Source organism: Eretmochelys imbricata, chromosome 5, assembly GCF_965152235.1.
Source record: "Eretmochelys imbricata isolate rEreImb1 chromosome 5, rEreImb1.hap1, whole genome shotgun sequence".
Lineage (NCBI taxonomy): Eukaryota > Metazoa > Chordata > Testudines > Cheloniidae > Eretmochelys > Eretmochelys imbricata.
Window position 1 is genome coordinate 78,103,262 of NC_135576.1, and position 18,079 is coordinate 78,121,340.

Consider the following 18,079-nt stretch of genomic DNA (forward strand, 5'->3'; position numbering starts at 1 on the left):
AAGGACAAAGGGTGGAATATTTTGTACCTTGGGGAAGTTTTGACCTAAGCTGGTAAAGATAAGCTTAGGAGGTTTTTCATGCAGGTCCCCACATCTGTACCCTAGAGTTCAGAGTCGGGGAGGAACCTTGACATGGTGGCATAGTGGTGGGATTAACCTGAAATCATTTTGAGATCCAGTTGAGATTTTCTGAACTAGAAATACAGATTTTAAAAAGGAAATTTTTTTTTCCTTTGGAAAGGAAGTCCAGAAAGCAGCTGAAACTGAAAGCAGCTTGTTTTTCTCTGCTTTGTGGCCAAGCAGAGACAAAAGGGGATTATCTTTGTGAATTGCAGGTTTTCTTTGCCTGGAGGCAGGGTACTTAACTCCTGCAGGGAAATTCAGTCTTCCAACCCAGAGGTTTTTTTTTCTTTTCTTCCTAAAAGTAAATAGGGGGTGTGTGTTCTACCCATTTGCTTTTTCTTTGGGCTGGGTAAGCAGGTTTCCAAGTAGTTGGAGGTTTTTTGCTATAATTTGGGCCCAGAGCAGAGACAAGGGAATTGTCTTTTTCTGTAGGCTGACAATCACTATCAGAGAATAGGTATTCTATTCCAGCACAGCAAAATTTTACAGCCAAGTTTTGTTTGTTTATTTCTAAACCTCGGGTGTAAAGTTAGTTAAGAACAGAGAGGTTAGAATGACCAAATCCGCAGCTCGACTACAGCTGGAATTAGCCAAATTTCAGGCTGAGGAAAAACAAAGGGAACATGAAAGACAGATAGAACTCATGCGGCTGGAGAAGGAGGTACAGGAGGCTGCCCACAAGAGGGAAATGGAGGCAAGGAAGCATGTGGAGGAGGAGAAGGAAAAAGAGAGGAAGCATGTGGAGGAGGAGAAGGAAAAAGAGAGGAAGCATGTGGAGGAGGTGGAGAGGATAAAGGCCCGGCAGAATATACCAACAAACCCTAGCAATCCTTCTCCAGGTACCACTTCCCATCCCAGAAAGTTCCCCACCTACAAGGCAGGTGATGATACTGAGGCCTTCTTAGAAAACTTCGAAAGGGCCTGCCTTGGGTACAACATCTCTACTGACCAATACATGGTAGAGCTGAGGCCACAGCTCAGTGGACCCTTAGCTGAGGTGGCAGCTGAAATGCCTAAAGAACACATGAACAAGTATGAACTGTTTAAATCCAAGGCGAGAGTCAGAATGGGGATAACACCCGAGCAGTCTCGTCGGAGGTTCAGAGCCCTAAGGTGGAAACCAGACATGTCATTTACCCGACATGCCTACCACATTGTGAAACATTGGGATGCCTGGATATCAGGAGCAAGTGTTGAATCTCCAGTAAATTTGCCCTTCCTAATGCAAATGGAACAATTCTTAGAGGGTGTTCCTGAGGAAATAGAAAGATACATCCTAGATGGGAAACCCAAAACTGTAATCGAGGCAGGAGAGATTGGAGGCAGATGGGTGGAGGTGGCAGAGAAGAAGAAAACTGGTCGCAGTTGGAGCGGAGACCAGAAGGGACCACCCCAGACCACACCCTATTACCGGGGGCCGCCCAAAGCCCCACCTGCCTCCCAAAGAACCCTCCAGACCCCTTATCGTCCCACCACCCCGTTCTCCAGCAACCCTCCTCACCCCAGTGACCCGTCAGCTGGACGATGTTTTAAATGTAACGAGCTGGGGCATGTAAAGGCCAACTGCCCCAAGAACCCCAACAGATTACAGTTCATTGCACCGGAATCACACCAGAGGTCCACAGGCCCAGATACCTCCCAGATACCCTTGGAGCGGAGGGAAACTGTGAGTGTGGGCGGGAAGAAGGTCACCGCGTGGAGGGACACTGGAGCACAAGTGTCAGCTATCCATGCTTCCTTAGTGGACCCCAATTTAATCAACCCAGAGATCCAAGTGACAATTCAACCCTTCAAGTCCAACTCTTTCGATTTGCCTACAGCCAAGTTGCCTGTCCAGTACAAGGGCTGGTCAGGAATGTGGACTTTTGCAGTCTATGATGATTATCCCATCCCCATGCTGTTGGGGGAAGACTTGGCCAATCATGTGAAGCAGGCCAAGAGGGTGGGAACGGTCACCCGCAGCCAGGCTAAACAAGCCGTGAGGCCTAGCTCTGTTCCGGAAACTTCTATCAGGACCCGGTCAGAGGTGATGGACCCGGACCCCAGGCCAATGTCTGCAACAGCAGTAGTGGATCCAGTCCCAGAGACCCAGACGGAACCAGTCCCAGAACCGGAACCAGCTGAACAACCAACACCAGACCCAGTGTCAGCACTGAATCCAGTACTTGCAACCTCAACACCAGAGGGCCCCACCATAACCCGACACAAGAGGCTCAGCCGGAGCCTGAATCCCAACATAGTGCACCAGCGGAGAGCGGTTCACAGTCAACAGAAACAGCTCCATCCCCTATATCGCTTCCAGAGGGACCAAGCCTTGGTCCACAATCCAATGAGGGACTGATGTCTCCAGCATCAAGGGAACAGTTCCAGACCGAACAGGAAGCAGATGAAAGCCTCCAGAGAGCTTGGACGGCGGCACGGAGCAACCCACCGCCTCTCAGCTCTTCTAATTGATCCAGGTTTGTTGTAGAAAGAGGACTTTTATACAAGGAAACTCTTTCTGGTGGACACCAGGAAGACTGGCATCCTCAGAGGCAGTTGGTAGTTCCAACTAAATACCGGGCCAAGCTCTTGAGCTTAGCCCACGATCACCCTAGTGGCCATGCTGGGGTGAACAGGACCAAAGACCGTTTGGGGGGGTCATTCCACTGGGAGGGAATGGGCAAGGATGTTTCTACCTATGTCCAGTCTTGTGAGGTGTGCCAAAGAGTGGGAAAACCCCAAGACCAGGTCAAAGCCCCTCTCCAGCCACTCCCCATCATTGAAGTTCCATTTCAGCGAGTAGCTGTGGATATTCTGGGTCCTTTTCCGAAAAAGACAGCCAGAGGAAAGCAGTACATACTGACTTTCATGGATTTTGCCACCCGATGGCCGGAAGCAGTAGCTCTAAGCAACACCAGGGCTAAAAGTGTGTGCCAGGCACTAGCAGACATCTTTGCCAGGGTAGGTTGGCCCTCCAACATCCTCACAGATGCACAGACTAATTTCCTGGCAGGAACTATGAAAAACCTTTGGGAAGCTCATGGGGTAAATCACTTGGTTGCCACTCCTTACCACCATCAAACAAATGGCATGGTGGAGAAGTTTAATGGAACTTTGGGGGCCATGATACGTAAATTCGTAAATGAGCACTCCAATGATTGGGACCTAGTGTTGCAGCAGTTGCTCTTTGCCTACAGAGCTGTACCACATCCCAGTTTAGGGTTTTCCCCATTTGAACTTGTATATGGCCGTGAGGTTAAGGGGCCATTGCAGTTGGTGAAGCAGCAATGGGAGGGATTTACACCTTCTCCAGGAACTAACATTCTGGACTTTGTAACCAACCTACAAAACACCCTCCGAACCTCTTTAGCCCTTGCTAGAGAAAACTTACAGGATGCTCAAAAAGAGCAAAAAGCCTGGTATGATAAACATGCCAGAGAGCGTTCCTTCAAAGTAGGAGACCAGGTCATGGTGTTAAAGGCGCTCCAGGCCCATAAAATGGAAGCGTCGTGGGAAGGGCCATTCACGGTCCAGGAGCGCCTGGGAGCTGTTAATTATCTCATAGCATTCCCCACCTCCAACCGAAAGCCTAAGGTGTACCATATTAATTCTCTAAAGCCCTTTTATTCCAGAGAACTAAAGATTTGTCAGTTTACAGCCCAGGGAGGAGACGATGCTGAGTGGCTTGCAGGTGTCTACTACGAAGGGAAATGTGCTGGTGGTGTGGAAGAGGTGAACCTCTCCATGACCCTTGGGCGTATGCAGCGACAACAGATCAAGGAGCTGTGCACTAGCTATGCGCCAACGTTCTCAGCCACCCCAGGACTGACTGAACGGGCATACCACTCCATTGACACAGGTAATGCTCACCCAATTAGGGTCCACCCTTACCGGGTGTCTCCTCAAGCTAAAACTGCTATAGAATGGGAGATCCAAGATATGTTACAGATGGGTGTAATCCGCCCCTCTGAAAGTGCATGGGCATCTCCAGTGGTTCTAGTTCCCAAACCAGATGGGGAAATACGTTTTTGCGTGGACTACCATAAGCTAAATGCTGTAACTCGCCCAGACAACTATCCAATGCCACGCACAGATGAACTATTAGAGAAACTGGGACGGGCCCAGTTCATCTCTACCTTGGACTTAACCAAGAGGTACTGGCAGGTACCGCTAGATGAATCTGCCAAGGAAAGGTCAGCCTTCATCACACATCTCGGGCTGTATGAATTTAATGTACTCCCTTTCGGGCTGCGAAATGCACCCGCCACTTTCCAAAGACTTGTAGATGGTCTCCTAGCGGGATTAGGAGAATATGCAGTCGCCTACCTTGACGATGTGGCCATATTTTCGGATTCCTGGGCAGACCACCTGGAACATCTACAAAAAGTCCTTGAGCGCATAAGGGAGGCAGGACTAACTGTTAAGGCTAAGAAGTGTCAAATAGGCCTAAACAGAGTGACTTACCTTGGACACCAGGTGGGTCAAGGAACTATCAGCCCCCTACAGGCCAAAGTGGATGCTATCCAAAAGTGGCCTGTCCCAAAGTCAAAGAAACAGGTTCAATCCTTCTTAGGCTTGGCCGGTTATTACAGATGATTTGTACCGCACTACAGCCAAATCGCCGCCCCACTGACAGACCTAACCAAAAAGAAACAGCCAAATGCTGTTCAGTGGACCGAAAAGTGTCAGAAGGCCTTTAACAAGCTTAAAGCGACACTCATGTCTGACCCTGTACTAAGGGCCCCAGACTTTACAAACCGTTCCTAGTAACCACAGATGCGTCCGAGCGTGGTGTGGGAGCAGTTTTAATGCAGAAAGGACCTGATCAAGAATTCCACCCTGTAGTGTTTCTCAGCAAAAAACTGTCTGAGAGGGAAAGCAACTGGTCAGTCACTGAAAAAGAATGTTACGCCATTGTCTACGCTCTGGAAAAGCTACGCCCATATGTTTGGGGACGGCATTTCCACCTGCAAACCGACCATGCTGCACTGAAGTGGCTTCACACCGTCAAGGAAACTAACAAAAAACTTCTTTGGTGGAGTTTAGCTCTCCAAGATTTTGATTTCGACATCCAACACATCTCAGGAGCTTCTAACGAAGTGGCTGATGCACTCTCCCATGAAAGTTTCCCAGAATCAACTGGTTAAAATCATCCTTGAGATGTGGAAAATATTGTTAGTCTTTATGTACTTGGTAGTATATTTAGAGATGCATGTGTCTTACTAACTCTGGTTTTCCTAGAGCTCCAGGAAGAAATCCCAGCCAGTGTTTCACCCTAGCTGAGATTTGGGGGGCGTGTCATAAATATAAAGGGAAGGGTAAACCCCTTTGAAATCCCTCCTGGCCAGGGGAAAGCTCCTCTCACCTGTAAAGGGTTAAGAAGCTAAAGGTAACCTCGCTGGCACCTGACCAAAATGACCAATGAGGAGACAAGATACTTTCAAAAGCTGGGAGGAGGGAGAGAAACAAAGGGTCTGTGAGTCTGTCTATATGCTGGTCTTTACCGGGGACAGACCAGGAATGGAGTCTTAGAACTTTTAGTAAGTAATCTAGCTAGGTATGTGTTAGATTATGATTTCTTTAAATGGCTGAGAAAAGAATTGTGCTGAATAGAATAACTATTTCTGTCTGTGTATCTTTTTTGTAACTTAAGGTTTTGCCTAGAGGGGTTCTCTATGTTTTTGAATCTAAATTACCCTGCAAGATACCTACCATCCTGATTTTACAGGGGGGATTTCTTTATTTCTATTTACTTCTATTTTTATTAAAAGTCTTCTTGTAAGAAACTGAATGCTTTTTCATTGTTCTCAGATCCAAGGGTTTGGGTCTGTGGTCACCTATGCAAATTGGTGAGGCTTTTAATCCAACATTTCCCAGGAAAGCGGGGGGTGCAAGTGTTGGGAGGATTGTTCATTGTTCTTAAGATCCAAGGGTCTGGGTCTGTAGTCACCTAGGCAAATTGGTGAAGCTTTTTACCAAACCTTGTCCAGGAAGTGGGGTGCAAGGTTTTGGGAAGTATTTTGGGGGGAAGGACGCGTCCAAACAGCTCTTCCCCAGTAACCAGTATTAGTTTGGTGGTGGTAGCGGCCAGTCCAAGGACAACGGGGGGAATATTTTGTACCTTGGGGAAGTTTTGACCTAAGCTGGTAAAGATAAGCTTAGGAGGTTTTTCATGCAGGTCCCCACATCTGTACCCTAGAGTTCAGAGTGGGGGAGGAACCTTGACATGTGTATAGTACATTTACATATTATTATAAGGATCATATATATTGAAATACGTGTGTTATGATTTATATTTTGTCTCTCTGTATACAGATATAATAAATGCACATACATACACTGCATATACTTGCACCTTTCATCTGTCTTTGTTGATTGGATGGGTTGTGTAACAGGGCCACAGAGCAAGAAGGATTGTTAATCATCAGTTGAAGTGTCAGCTGTACAGTATTTTTTATTTTGTAAGCAGCTAAGCCCTACTGGAAACTTGTACTGTTTCAGGTTTGTCTCTCTTCATCTAAAGCAATTCATTACTCACCTACAAGAGCTGTCATAGACCCCAACAGTTGTGATATTAGTTTCTTCAACACTCTTGACAAATTTAAAGAAAAAATTGGGTTTTTATACTATGACTTTAAGATCAGTAAGTAGAGGTGCTTGATGGTTTTTTTCTGCTTGAACTTGGACACATTTGATTGTGATTTAGTATATTTGAAAAATAAGCAAGTTGCAAAATGTTTCTAGAACAACTGAGGTTTACTTATTGGACCTTCATAACTTATGATCACAGAGACAGTGATATGTTGGCACTGCATTTTGCTATAGTAACATCTCAGCAAGCTCAGAGATGAAATGTAAATTCTCAAACCCCCATGGGCGTACATGTCAAAGTCAATTTTGAGTTTCTGCCCTTGTGTTTCTCTCTTCACATTTACTCAGAGGCAATATGCAGCTGAAAAAATGTCTAGTGTCACCTTCCATTAAAATGCAGTGGAATCCATTCTAGTTATTGTTTTGCCTTTTAGTACTGAAAAAAAAAGTTTAGTTGTTTTTGGAATGAGGATAATTTTTATCTTCTGTGGAAGAAGTATTGTTAGGTATAAATTATTTTTTTAAAATATTTGTGAGCTATCCTGCATAAAATCGTCACAGGAATGACAATAGAAACTTACGTAGGGATAGATTCTGTAGTAGAGTTTTGCTAGTGCTATGTATAAATTATTACAGAATTATGCTCATTTTACTATTACAGTTTTTCCCTTCATCTCTCAGGGTGCCTGCTTTCTGGAAAACCCATTAGTTAGTAAGAGGCTTGTTTTCCACCACCTTTCCCCAAATGCCTGTATGTTGAATCGGGAAGTTGTTTCAATTGCAGTCTGTCTATCTACTTACTTATATAATATTTATCAAGGTAGTATCCGAGTGCCTAGCATCCCTGTCAAGTACTATTCCCATTTTACAGATGGGGAACTGAGGTATGGGGCAGATTAAGTGACTTGCCCGAAGTCACACAGGAATTGAATCCAGATCATTAGAGTGCCAGTCTAGTGCCCCTGTCCACTAGAGATTAGACCATCTTTCCTACCCAGTCATTCTCAGCCTGATTCACAAGGATTCAATAGTAGCTCAGCCAGCCAGATTCATAGGTTTTACTGTTCTTTTGTCACTCTCTGGGGGACCCACCCTTGTAAACTGATGAAGTTAATGGGAGCTTGAGAGTACTCAGTATCTTGCAGGATCAGGCCCTAAATGAGACAGCATACACTTCAAAGAAAAGCTGTGTTAAAATATTTGTTGGTGTGTAGATTGGATTGTCCAGTGAGCAATATTCAGCTAACTGTCATGTTGTTGTGTTTAGTCCCTGGCTTGAGTTGGTGTCCAGGTCTTCAAGTATTAGAGCCATCCAGCTGCTGCAGTTTTGCTTTAAATCTTTGGATCAAATGGCATTATCAGTTGGATTCCTCATTGCCAAAAGGTTAGCTAAGCTGAAATAACTTTTATCTGTGACTTGTAGATTTGAAGAGGAATAGTAAAGTCAGTTCATTGTTCCTCAATGAGGTGTTCAGTAAATAAATTCACTGCAGTTACTGATTTTTCTAAATGGCTACCTTTTCCCCCCCTGTTCTGACTGACTTATAGCAGGAATGTTTTTACTGTAAAGAGGGGATATATTTTTATTTTTGGTTTTGTTTGCAGCTCAAAAGGTTTATTAGAACGCCAGAAATCCCTTCCAAGCACGTGAGGAACTGGGTCCCTAAGGTCCTGGAGCAGCGGCGACAAGGCTTGGAAATATACTTACAGGTAAGCTCCCTGTCAGCTCTGTGTGTGTGTGTGTCTGTGAGAAGAAGCAGCGCTCATTTTTAGAGCTGCCCTAGATGCTCTTGTAGCACTGGAGCATTTTAAAATATACCCAGAAAGAAGAGACCTGGGATTTCATTGGTGGAGTTTGGGCCCAGAGGAAAATGGTAGACCTGAATTCTTTGCAGACTGTGGCCCCTCTTTGTACTTTCTGCCCTCTTGCAGGGGGAAAGAGGATAGGCTTCAGCTTGCTAGAGGTAGGCAATGGGGAGTCCACCCTGAGTTATGGGCTATATGATAGGTCCCCTGTAAGCCCCCCAACTGCCTCACTTACATGCCTGCTATGGGAAGATTGGGCCGATAACACCCCTCTCTGATGTTATGTTTAATAAAGTTTAGTCTGCAGCTTAAAATACATTTCTGTGTCTCTCCTCATTCACTTGCATGTCTGGATCAAGAGCTTGTTTTCAGAGTTGACCTGAACACTGGTGTAGCACTGAAGTGTTTTCAAATACTAGATAGTTGAATCCGTTAGGTGAAATCCTGGCTCCATTGATGTCAATGGCAGAACTCCCGCTGTCTTCTATGGGGCCAGGATTTCACCCACTGTCAGTAGCTACACTCTAATAAGTTAGGGCTGACCATTAGGGGAGCTGTTTAAACTGACAAAAGGGGAAAAATGCATTACATAAGTAGTGATCATTTGTGGCTTAGGTTCTTAATGAGTCTTTACCTAATCTTTGCTCAGACATTCATTAATTGTGGGAATTCCTACTGCAACCACATATCACTTGAAGCACTCACTACTTAGAAAATCAAGAGTGCTACGATTGTTGAAATTTCTCCCAGATTGCAGGGAAGGTTGGAAGCTGGGAAGGAAAAAAATCATACTTTAATTTCAGAGTATCTCCAAAAGGGAAGAATTTTGGAACTGAGGAGGAAAATACACTTTAAATTGTTTGTTTTGATTTAATCTTAAACTAATTCAAAAACTAGGGGATGGTTTTCAGGCGTGGACATCCATATAGTAAAAATGAATGGGTGGCTGCACACAGAACTTTGGGGAATATTATGTTCTGTTTCAGATTATTTTTAAAAGAGAATAGACATTTCATTGTAAGAAGACTATTTCCTAATTTAACATTTTTTTATTGTTCTACACAAACACTTCCCTCTGTCTTTCTTCTTACTCTTCACCATATTTGTGGTATCAGAAGTAGCTAAGGAATTGAGGTAAATTTCTTGGGTGTTTGTATGTATACAAAATTTGTGGGATTACTTTGAACACTCTTTTTAATAAATTGCTGTTCTCAAGAATGGCAATGAGAAGTGGAGCATTGTTGATACTCTTGATTTATTTAGCCTTTCCCTATGCATATGTTTAAGTAACCAGTTTTTGTTTTCCCCTGCATTAATGGATTATTTTGTTTTTACCAAGCTTCTGTTTTTGAAGATGTTCATATTTGTAGAACCCAGTAGAACTTTTTTGTTGATAATGAATGTGGAAAAAAGATAATACAACAATCAGTTGTAACATTATTACACTATAATTATTATGTAAGTTTTATTTTGAGGAGACGCTTAGAATTTGTTCATGTATAAAAATGTGATCTGCTTAAAATTAACTGTTGCAGAATATCGTTCCTGAGATTGATTGATTTAGGGGTGTATATTTTTGAATAGGGTGCGATATAGGTGAAATTACTACCATTATTTCATTGCTGAGAAACTACAAAGACACTATCACCCCCTACTGGAGGAGTTAATTAACTTACATTCCTACTTATATCATTAACTTTGGTTATATTATCAGTAATTTTGATGTGCACTGATGGGGAAAGAAATTGTAGACAAGATTTTAAAAAATATAAGCTGAATTTTAGTAAAATTCATATTGCATATTGAGACATTTAAATAAATGGCCGGATTTTCAGAAGTGCTGACTACCTGGCCATTCCCAAAGATGTCAATCGGGCCACTTATTTAGGTGGTTAACTTTAGGCATTCATTTTTTAAGTTCTTGGCCTTTAATTTCAAACTGAATGAATCTAAAGTGTTGAAGGGAGATCTGTATAAATGTAACAGCAGGGATTTAGTGTTTGTATACTTTGGCTGTTACAATTTACACCTGCTGTATGTGTAGCTGTAGAGTGCCAGCATCTTTTTGATACTAGTAGATTGCTAGTGAATTATGATACAGTTGTAAAAAAAAGTAGTAATTTTTTCAGGCCCTTATGAGGGGATTGAGTGTTTACACAGTTGCTACTGCCAAACCATTGTCTTTATGCTCTCATGTAGTAATTTCTCAGTATATGTGTTGCACCTTTAAAACACACAAAGTTACCAAAATGGTGTTGTACCATGCAGACTGCAAACAAATATTGACCTGTTTCAGTCATTGCCTTATGTTGCTGCTTTATTTTTTTTTTTCTGTTGTATACTTCAGATAACCGAGTATGAGGGCCCCAGATAGTAAAATTTGAATCCATGTTTAATTGCATGAAAATGGAATGTTGTTCTTTGTCTTTTGTGCAGCAAAAGAAACTATGTGTAATTCTCTTACAGTGATGGAAAATGCTGCAGCTGCCACTCCAGTGGATAAAAATGTCCCATCACCTTTACTTTATTAACCCAGCTTCTTGTATTATTTCAGAATAAATTTTAAAAATCCAGGTTCTCATTTTTTTATATTTTTGTATTTTTCTGAAGAATTTAAAAATAGTTAATTAGCACAGGTTTTTAAGAGATCGTGCAATTCCAATGTTTGCATTTCTTTTAATATTTATCCCTATTTATTGTATGTTGAAAATTCATTGGATTACTTATTTGTTTCTTGATTTTGAAAGCTGTGAGAGGCTTTTTGTCTTTTCATAATGGATTGATTTTCTGCCTGGAAGTGCTAAAGGTTGACGTATGTTTTGTTTTAAATGACTGCCACATTTTACAAGTTCAAGAATGGAAGTTACAATTTTCACTTAAAATACTATGGAACAACTGGCTAAGAAGCACCAACATGTATTCAGTAGTTTCAATGGTAATAATAAACAGCATTATATGGCATTGCCAATACTGTGCACACACTGATTGATTGATAGGAGATAGGTTGGAATTATTAGTTCTTATTTATAAATGGGGAAACTGAGACACAACACGTAAATGGGAGTCAGTGACAAAGCCGAGACTAGAGCTCACACAGGTCTAACTCAGAGTCCGGGCACTTGATTGCTAGACTACGCTGTCTCAGAAAATACTGTTGAAGGTCAGTTTATCCTGCAGTTAGATATATAAAAAGGAGATTTCATAATCAAGGGGTTTGAGGTGGGGGAAGGTCAGATATAATTTCACATGGGTCCCTTATACGGAAAGTCTCTAATTCTGAGCAGAAAGGGTAGAAGCTTAACATATTTTAAAATTTTATTAAAGCTAATGTTAAAAATATTATGTCATACACAGGTTGAGAAAAGAGTGTCTGTACATCTGAGTATAGTGCTTAGATTCTCCACAAATATAAAGTTTGTTTTTAAAAGTCATATGATACAATCAGCAATAACCCAAATTTAGGTGAATAAATTTCAGAATATAGCTTAGATATTAGCAACCAAGTATTCAGGTTGTACAACTTTTCATAAGTGATCTGAGATTTGGTTGTGGAAGGCAAAATATATCAGTGAGTGAAGATGGTCCTTCAGTAATTGAGAATTTAGGGTAGGTTGTCCATTTAGAAAATACAATCCATGAGGAAAGTAGTTCAGTTACTTTCCTGACTGCACTTCTCATTGACATATTACTAGGAATGTCTGACCTATACTGGTGAGATTGGATCAAGGTTTGTTTTAACCCCTTTACTTTCCTAAGAGCACTAGGAATTAGAAGCAGGGATAGAAATCCAGAGCACCAATTGTTAGTCCAGGGAATGAGGAATACATCTGTTGCTTCCACTTCTTTTTCTTTGATTCTACTGTGCAATCGGTGACTGGTCATTTATCCTTTACCCCAAAGAGGTATAGAAATGGAAATCTCCTTTGATGGCATATCTGCAGAAATACTGATCACTTGAGAGGTCTCCACTCCCTCCAGAGTGGACTGTATATTGGATTAGAAAGCCACTTTTTAGATAAATCTCTTCACTGATGCCAGGGTTCATTTGCCCATTAGATAATTGATTGGGATTCCAATAATAGGTTACAATGAGGGATTCCACCTAATTGTTTATATAACCAATTACTGCCATGTTGTCAATCCTGATAAGTATTAGCTAACATATAATTCATTCTCAGAAGAGCAGTTCTTGTGACCCTCATCTCTAATGAATTGATAATGGAGAAGTTTCTCTGATTTAACCATCTGCCCTCTACTGCACATTAGGTGATTCAAGGTCCCGGTAAGATGACATTGGATGTTACTAGAGAGACAAAGTGGGTGAAGTTCCTCCAGGGCAGATTGGAAGAGGCCCTGGAGGTTTTTCGCCTTCCTCTGTAGCATGGGGCACAGGTCACTTGCTGGAGGATTCTCTGCTCCTTGAAGTCTTTAAACCACGATTGGAGGACTTCAATAGCTCAGACATAGGTGAGGTTTTTCTCAGGAGTGGGTGGGTGAGATTCTGTGGCCTGCATTGTGCAGGAGGTCAGACTAGATGATCATAATGGTCCCTTCTGACCTTTGTATCTATGAATCTATGAACATCTTTTATTGAGCAACTTCTGTTGGTGAAAGAGACAAGCTTTCAAGCTGCACAGAACTCTTCTTCAGGTCTGGGAAAGGTTCTCAGAGCGTCACAGCTAAATACAAGCTGGAACAGATTGTTTAGCACAGGTAGTTAACACATTTTCCAAGGGACGATTTAAGGTGAAGTGCCCATTAATACTTCTGCATTCATAGGACAAAAAAGGACAATTAGTGGATTACAGATTGTTGTAATACACCATAAATCCAGTGTCTTTATTGAGATCATGACTTTTAGTGTCTAGCAAAGGTATGAATTTAAGCTCCCAGACTCGTCTTTTGAAGAAGTTGTGCAGGTTTCCTTTGAGGAGAAGGAATGAGAGGTCAGCTATGGAGTGATCCTTTTGTGAAATGTTACTGTCATCCCAGTTTTACTTCCCTATAGGCTTGCCCTTTGGTAGGTTGTCTTTTAAAATTCAACAGCATAAATATTTTCTAACTCCCTTGCGCAGAAGAAATCTCATCGCTTGCTGATTTCTCCCCCTACAAGATAACAGACATAGTGAGCAGAGGTTGCCTGTGGAGTTGCACCTGTAGTTCAGAATCAAAATACAAAGTCACCAATCCCAGAGGCAAGACGATTTAGTCAGGCAGTGGGATATCGGAGAAGCTGCATGCCTCTGGTGAACATCTGAGCAATGACTCCTTTCTTGTCATGTGCGCAAGCTGAGGAAAGCTCCTCTTGCAACTGACGACCATCCAGTGTAACGGAGCACTGATAGACCTTCTGAACTTTTCCCTGTGCGTGGGCCAATGCATCTGCTTTTACTTAACCTGCAGTTACTTTGTCCTTGTGCTGAGGAATAACAATTCTGACCACCATTACACTTTTTTTTTTTTTTAAGTAAATTCAAGGGCTGAGATATGTCTGAAAGGAAGTGCAGTGAAGTGGGTTGGTTGCTGAGGTAATGCAGGTGACCTTAAATTATGCAAACAAACTTCATGTTAAAATACACAAGTGCTGGCATTCTATTTGAGTACATTTATGGGTCCCTATCACTATAGCATCTGAATGAATCAAACAATGAATGTATCAACGCAAAACCCACGAGGAAGGGAAGTATTATTAGCCTCATTTTAGTTATCCAAGGTCAGACAAGAAGTATGGGGCAGAGCTGGGAACTGAACCCAAGTCTCCTGAATCCCATTTTGATGCCTTCTCTATTTCAGTGTCTGATCCATCCTTTTTCTCCCCTAGATCAGGAGTTCTTAACCACTTTCCTTGTGAGGCCCCCCCAGCATGCTAAAAAAACTCCACGGCCCACCTGTGCCACAACTCTTTTTCTGCATATAAAAGCCAGGGCCAGTATTACGGGGTAGCAAGCAGGGCAATTGTCCAGGACCCCATTCCACAGGGGGCCCAGCAAAGCTAAGTTTCTTAGGCTATGGCTTCAGCCCAGGTGGCAGGGCTTGAGGCCCCTGGCTTAAGCCCCATGCAGTAGGGCTTCGGCTATATGCCCTGGGCCCCAGCAAGTGAAATTCCGGCCCTGCTTGGCAAACCCCCTGAAACCTCACCGCTCCCCCCCCTCCACCCCCCAGTTGAGAACCACTGCCCTAGATGAACGTCATTTTGAACTTCTTGTATTCAGTGAAGAAATTGGACCATTTAAAAATCTAGAATTACACTAATCCTCTGACTTTTTTTAACACTGTGAAGAATGGAGAAAATCTCAATGGCCCTTAGTGAATAAAGAGCTAGTACTGCTATTCAGATTTTTATCAGGAGAGGTTGTATTCAAAGGTAATGCATCTCTTTTGATTGAAGTGAAGGAACTGATACTGTTTAAGAATGACCTACTAGTCTTTAATTTGATCTCGTGCTTCCATGAAGAGGGCAGTCATGACTCCTTGTCAAGGTTCCTCCCCCACTCTGAACTCTAGGGTACAGATGTGGGGACCTGCATGAAAAACCTCCTAAGCTTATCTTTACCAGCTTAGGTCAAAACTTCCCCAAGGTACAAAATATTCCCCCCGTTGTCCTTGGACTGGCCGCTACCACCACCAAACTAATACTGGTTACTGGGGAAGAGCTGTTTGGACGCGTCCTTCCCCCCAAAATACTTCCCAAAACCTCGCACCCCACTTCCTGGACAAGGTTTGGTAAAAAGCCTCACCAGTTTGCCTAGGTGACTACAGGCCCAGACCCTTGGATCTTAAGAACAATGAACAATCCTCCCAACACTTGCACCCCCCCTTTCCTGGGAAATGTTGGATAAAAAGCCTCACCAATTTGCATAGGTGACCACAGACCCAAATCCTTGGATCTGAGAACAATGAAAAAGCATTCAGTTTTCTTACAAGAAGACTTTTAATAAAAATAGAAGTAAACAGAAATAAAGAAATCCCCCCTGTAAAATCAGGATGGTAGATATCTTGCAGGGTAATTTAGATTCAAAAACATAGAGAACCCCTCTAGGCAAAACCTTAAGTTACAAAAAAGATACACAGACAGAAATAGTTATTCTATTCAGCACAATTCTTTTCTCAGCCATTTAAAGAAATCATAGTCTAACACATACCTAGCTAGATTACTTACTAAAAGTTCTAAGACTCCATTCCTGGTCTATCTCCGGTAAAGACCAGCATATAGACAGACTCACAGACCCTTTGTTTCTCTCCCTCCTCCCAGCTTTTGAAAGTATCTTGTCTCCTCATTGGTCATTTTGGTCAGGTGCCAGCGAGGTTACCTTTAGCTTCTTAACCCTTTACAGGTGAGAGGAGCTTTCCCCTGGCCAGGAAGGATTTCAAAGGGGTTTACCCTTCCCTTTATTTTTATGACACTCCTAGAGAAAAGACTGGGGGAAATGGATTTTAGGAGTCCAAACCCCTTGGGATTTGAAGATTTGGTAATTAACCCTGGGCAACAGAATCAACATTTCAGAAGTTTCAGGAATCCAAATCTTCAAAACAAAGTGTGAATCTTATGAAAACTGTTGACTCAAGATTGTTTTCTACCTAGGTAAACAGTCTAGAAATCTGACAAATACTTTTGAGCTACATCCCAATATTCTCCAGAATGTGGGTCTCCCCTTGAAAAGATATATTAATAAACATACAGTCTTTTCTGCAATTTATAAAGATCAAAAGAGATGTGAGATAACATATGCCAATATTTCTGCAGCTGAAGCATTTCTGAAGCATCCAGTTTTTTCCCCATTCATTGTCTTAGAGAGTTTCTTTCATAAAAGACCTACAGGTGGAGTCAGGATCCGTAAACAGAGGATGAATTTATGAGTGTCTGATTTTTTTAAAAATTATTTTAATAATTACCCTCCTTCCTATTTCAGATAGGTTTATTTTTCATTCTTTGTCATTAATATAACCCATTTTTGGGAAACAATTAAACTGCAGGTGAAAAATACAGATACACACTTTGCAAATTGCACCTGCAAAAGGGAGGCTGGAGACCCTTTTGAAAATTCAGCGCCAAATTTGATTTCAACTGATGGCTCTTTTGAGTTGTTCCAACAAACATTGCATCAGGATATTAAAGATGAAATAAAAATAAATGCTGTTTGGATAAAATGTATAGAAAATATTGTTGCATGTGAATGAAAATTTAAAAATGTCTCTGGTAGCACCAATATTAATGTGAGATGGTGAATTCTAAAGTTGTTTCACTGTCTTTTAAGTATAAGAAGAAGATTGAACTACGTGAAAATATAAAAAAACCTAATTAAATGTGCTAGAGGGATATTTTGACTTCTTTGGTAACTGTTTTGGATCGTAAATTTCAATACTCTTTGAGAGTTTATATAGTTTTTCAGATTCCAACAGAGTATAGAATCATAGAATATCAGGGTTGGAAGGGACATCAGGAGGTCATCTAGTCCAACCCCCTGCTCAAAGCAGGACCAATCCCCAACTAAATCATCTCAGCCAGGGCTTTGTCAAGATTTTAGATTATGATCAAGCTAAATCTGTTCTACAGTTACAAGCACAAAAATTGTAAAAAAGATTATTTCTGAAGCTTAGTGGATTCTCAGAAGTATGATGATTTGTATAAAAATCCATTTACATTTGAGTTTTAAAGTAAAAAAATTGTGATTGCTTTTTGTGTTGTATAGTAAATTTAGTCTGAATCCATCTAAAACAGCATCACTGGGTAATCTGTTTTTCAGGACATTTTGTACATTTATATCTCAAATGTCTTCCAATCCTAGACCCTTTATTTTTCTGTTGGGATATTTGAAAACATTATTTGAAAAAAATTATAAGGATTTATACATGTTTTCTCTTATGCCAGTGTTATCAATTGATGTAAGAAATCTATTTTTAAAAATAATTCAGGGGGAACTTATAATTGGGGCCCTATCAAATTCACGGTCCATTCACAGCCATAGGATTTTTAAAATTGTATATTTCATGATTTCAGCTATTTAAATCAGAAATTTCACGGTGTTGTAATTGTAGGGGTCCTGACCCAGAAAGGAAGGGCGGGGGGGGGGCGCGGTACTGCTACTCTTACTTCTGCGCTGCTGCTGCTGCCGGTAGCGCTGCCTTCAGAGCTGGGCAGCTGGAGAGCAGCGGCTGCTGGCCGGGAGCCCAGCTCTGAAGGCAGAGCCACCTTCAGCAGCAGCGCAGAAGTAAGGCTGGCATGGTATGGTATTGCCACCCTTATGTCTGTGCTGCTGTTGGCGAGGTGCCGTCTTCAGAGCTGGGCGACTGGCCACCAGCTGCTGCTATCCAGCCACCCAGATCTGAAGGCAGTGCAGAAGTAAGGGCCCCCCTGCAGCTCCCTTTTGGGTCAGAACCCCCAGTTTGAGAAACGCTGGTCTCCCCCATGAATCTGTATAGTATAGGGTAAAAGCACACAAAAGACCAGATTTCACAGTCCATGGCATGTTTTTCATGGCTGTGAATTTGGTAGGGCCCTACTTATAACTTGACAGATCACATCGCCAAGATAACAAGACATTATGAATGACACAGTAAGGGCAGCTTCTAGTTCATG

General features: G+C 42.0%; 1 protein-coding gene across 3 annotated transcripts in view; it reads left to right on the forward strand.

Moving 5' to 3' along the window:
• SNX24 (sorting nexin 24) overlaps nt 1-18,079 on the forward strand; it is a 150,017-nt gene that overhangs the window by 91,046 nt on the left and 40,892 nt on the right. For all 3 annotated transcript variants that reach the window (XR_013346183.1, XM_077817374.1, XM_077817375.1), the window contains exon 3: nt 8,302-8,406. Coding sequence is in view for 2 of the 3 variants with exons in the window: in XM_077817374.1 (XP_077673500.1) it covers nt 8,302-8,406 (105 nt within the window). In the remaining variant the exon portion in view is untranslated. The remainder of the gene's footprint in view (nt 1-8,301; nt 8,407-18,079) is intronic.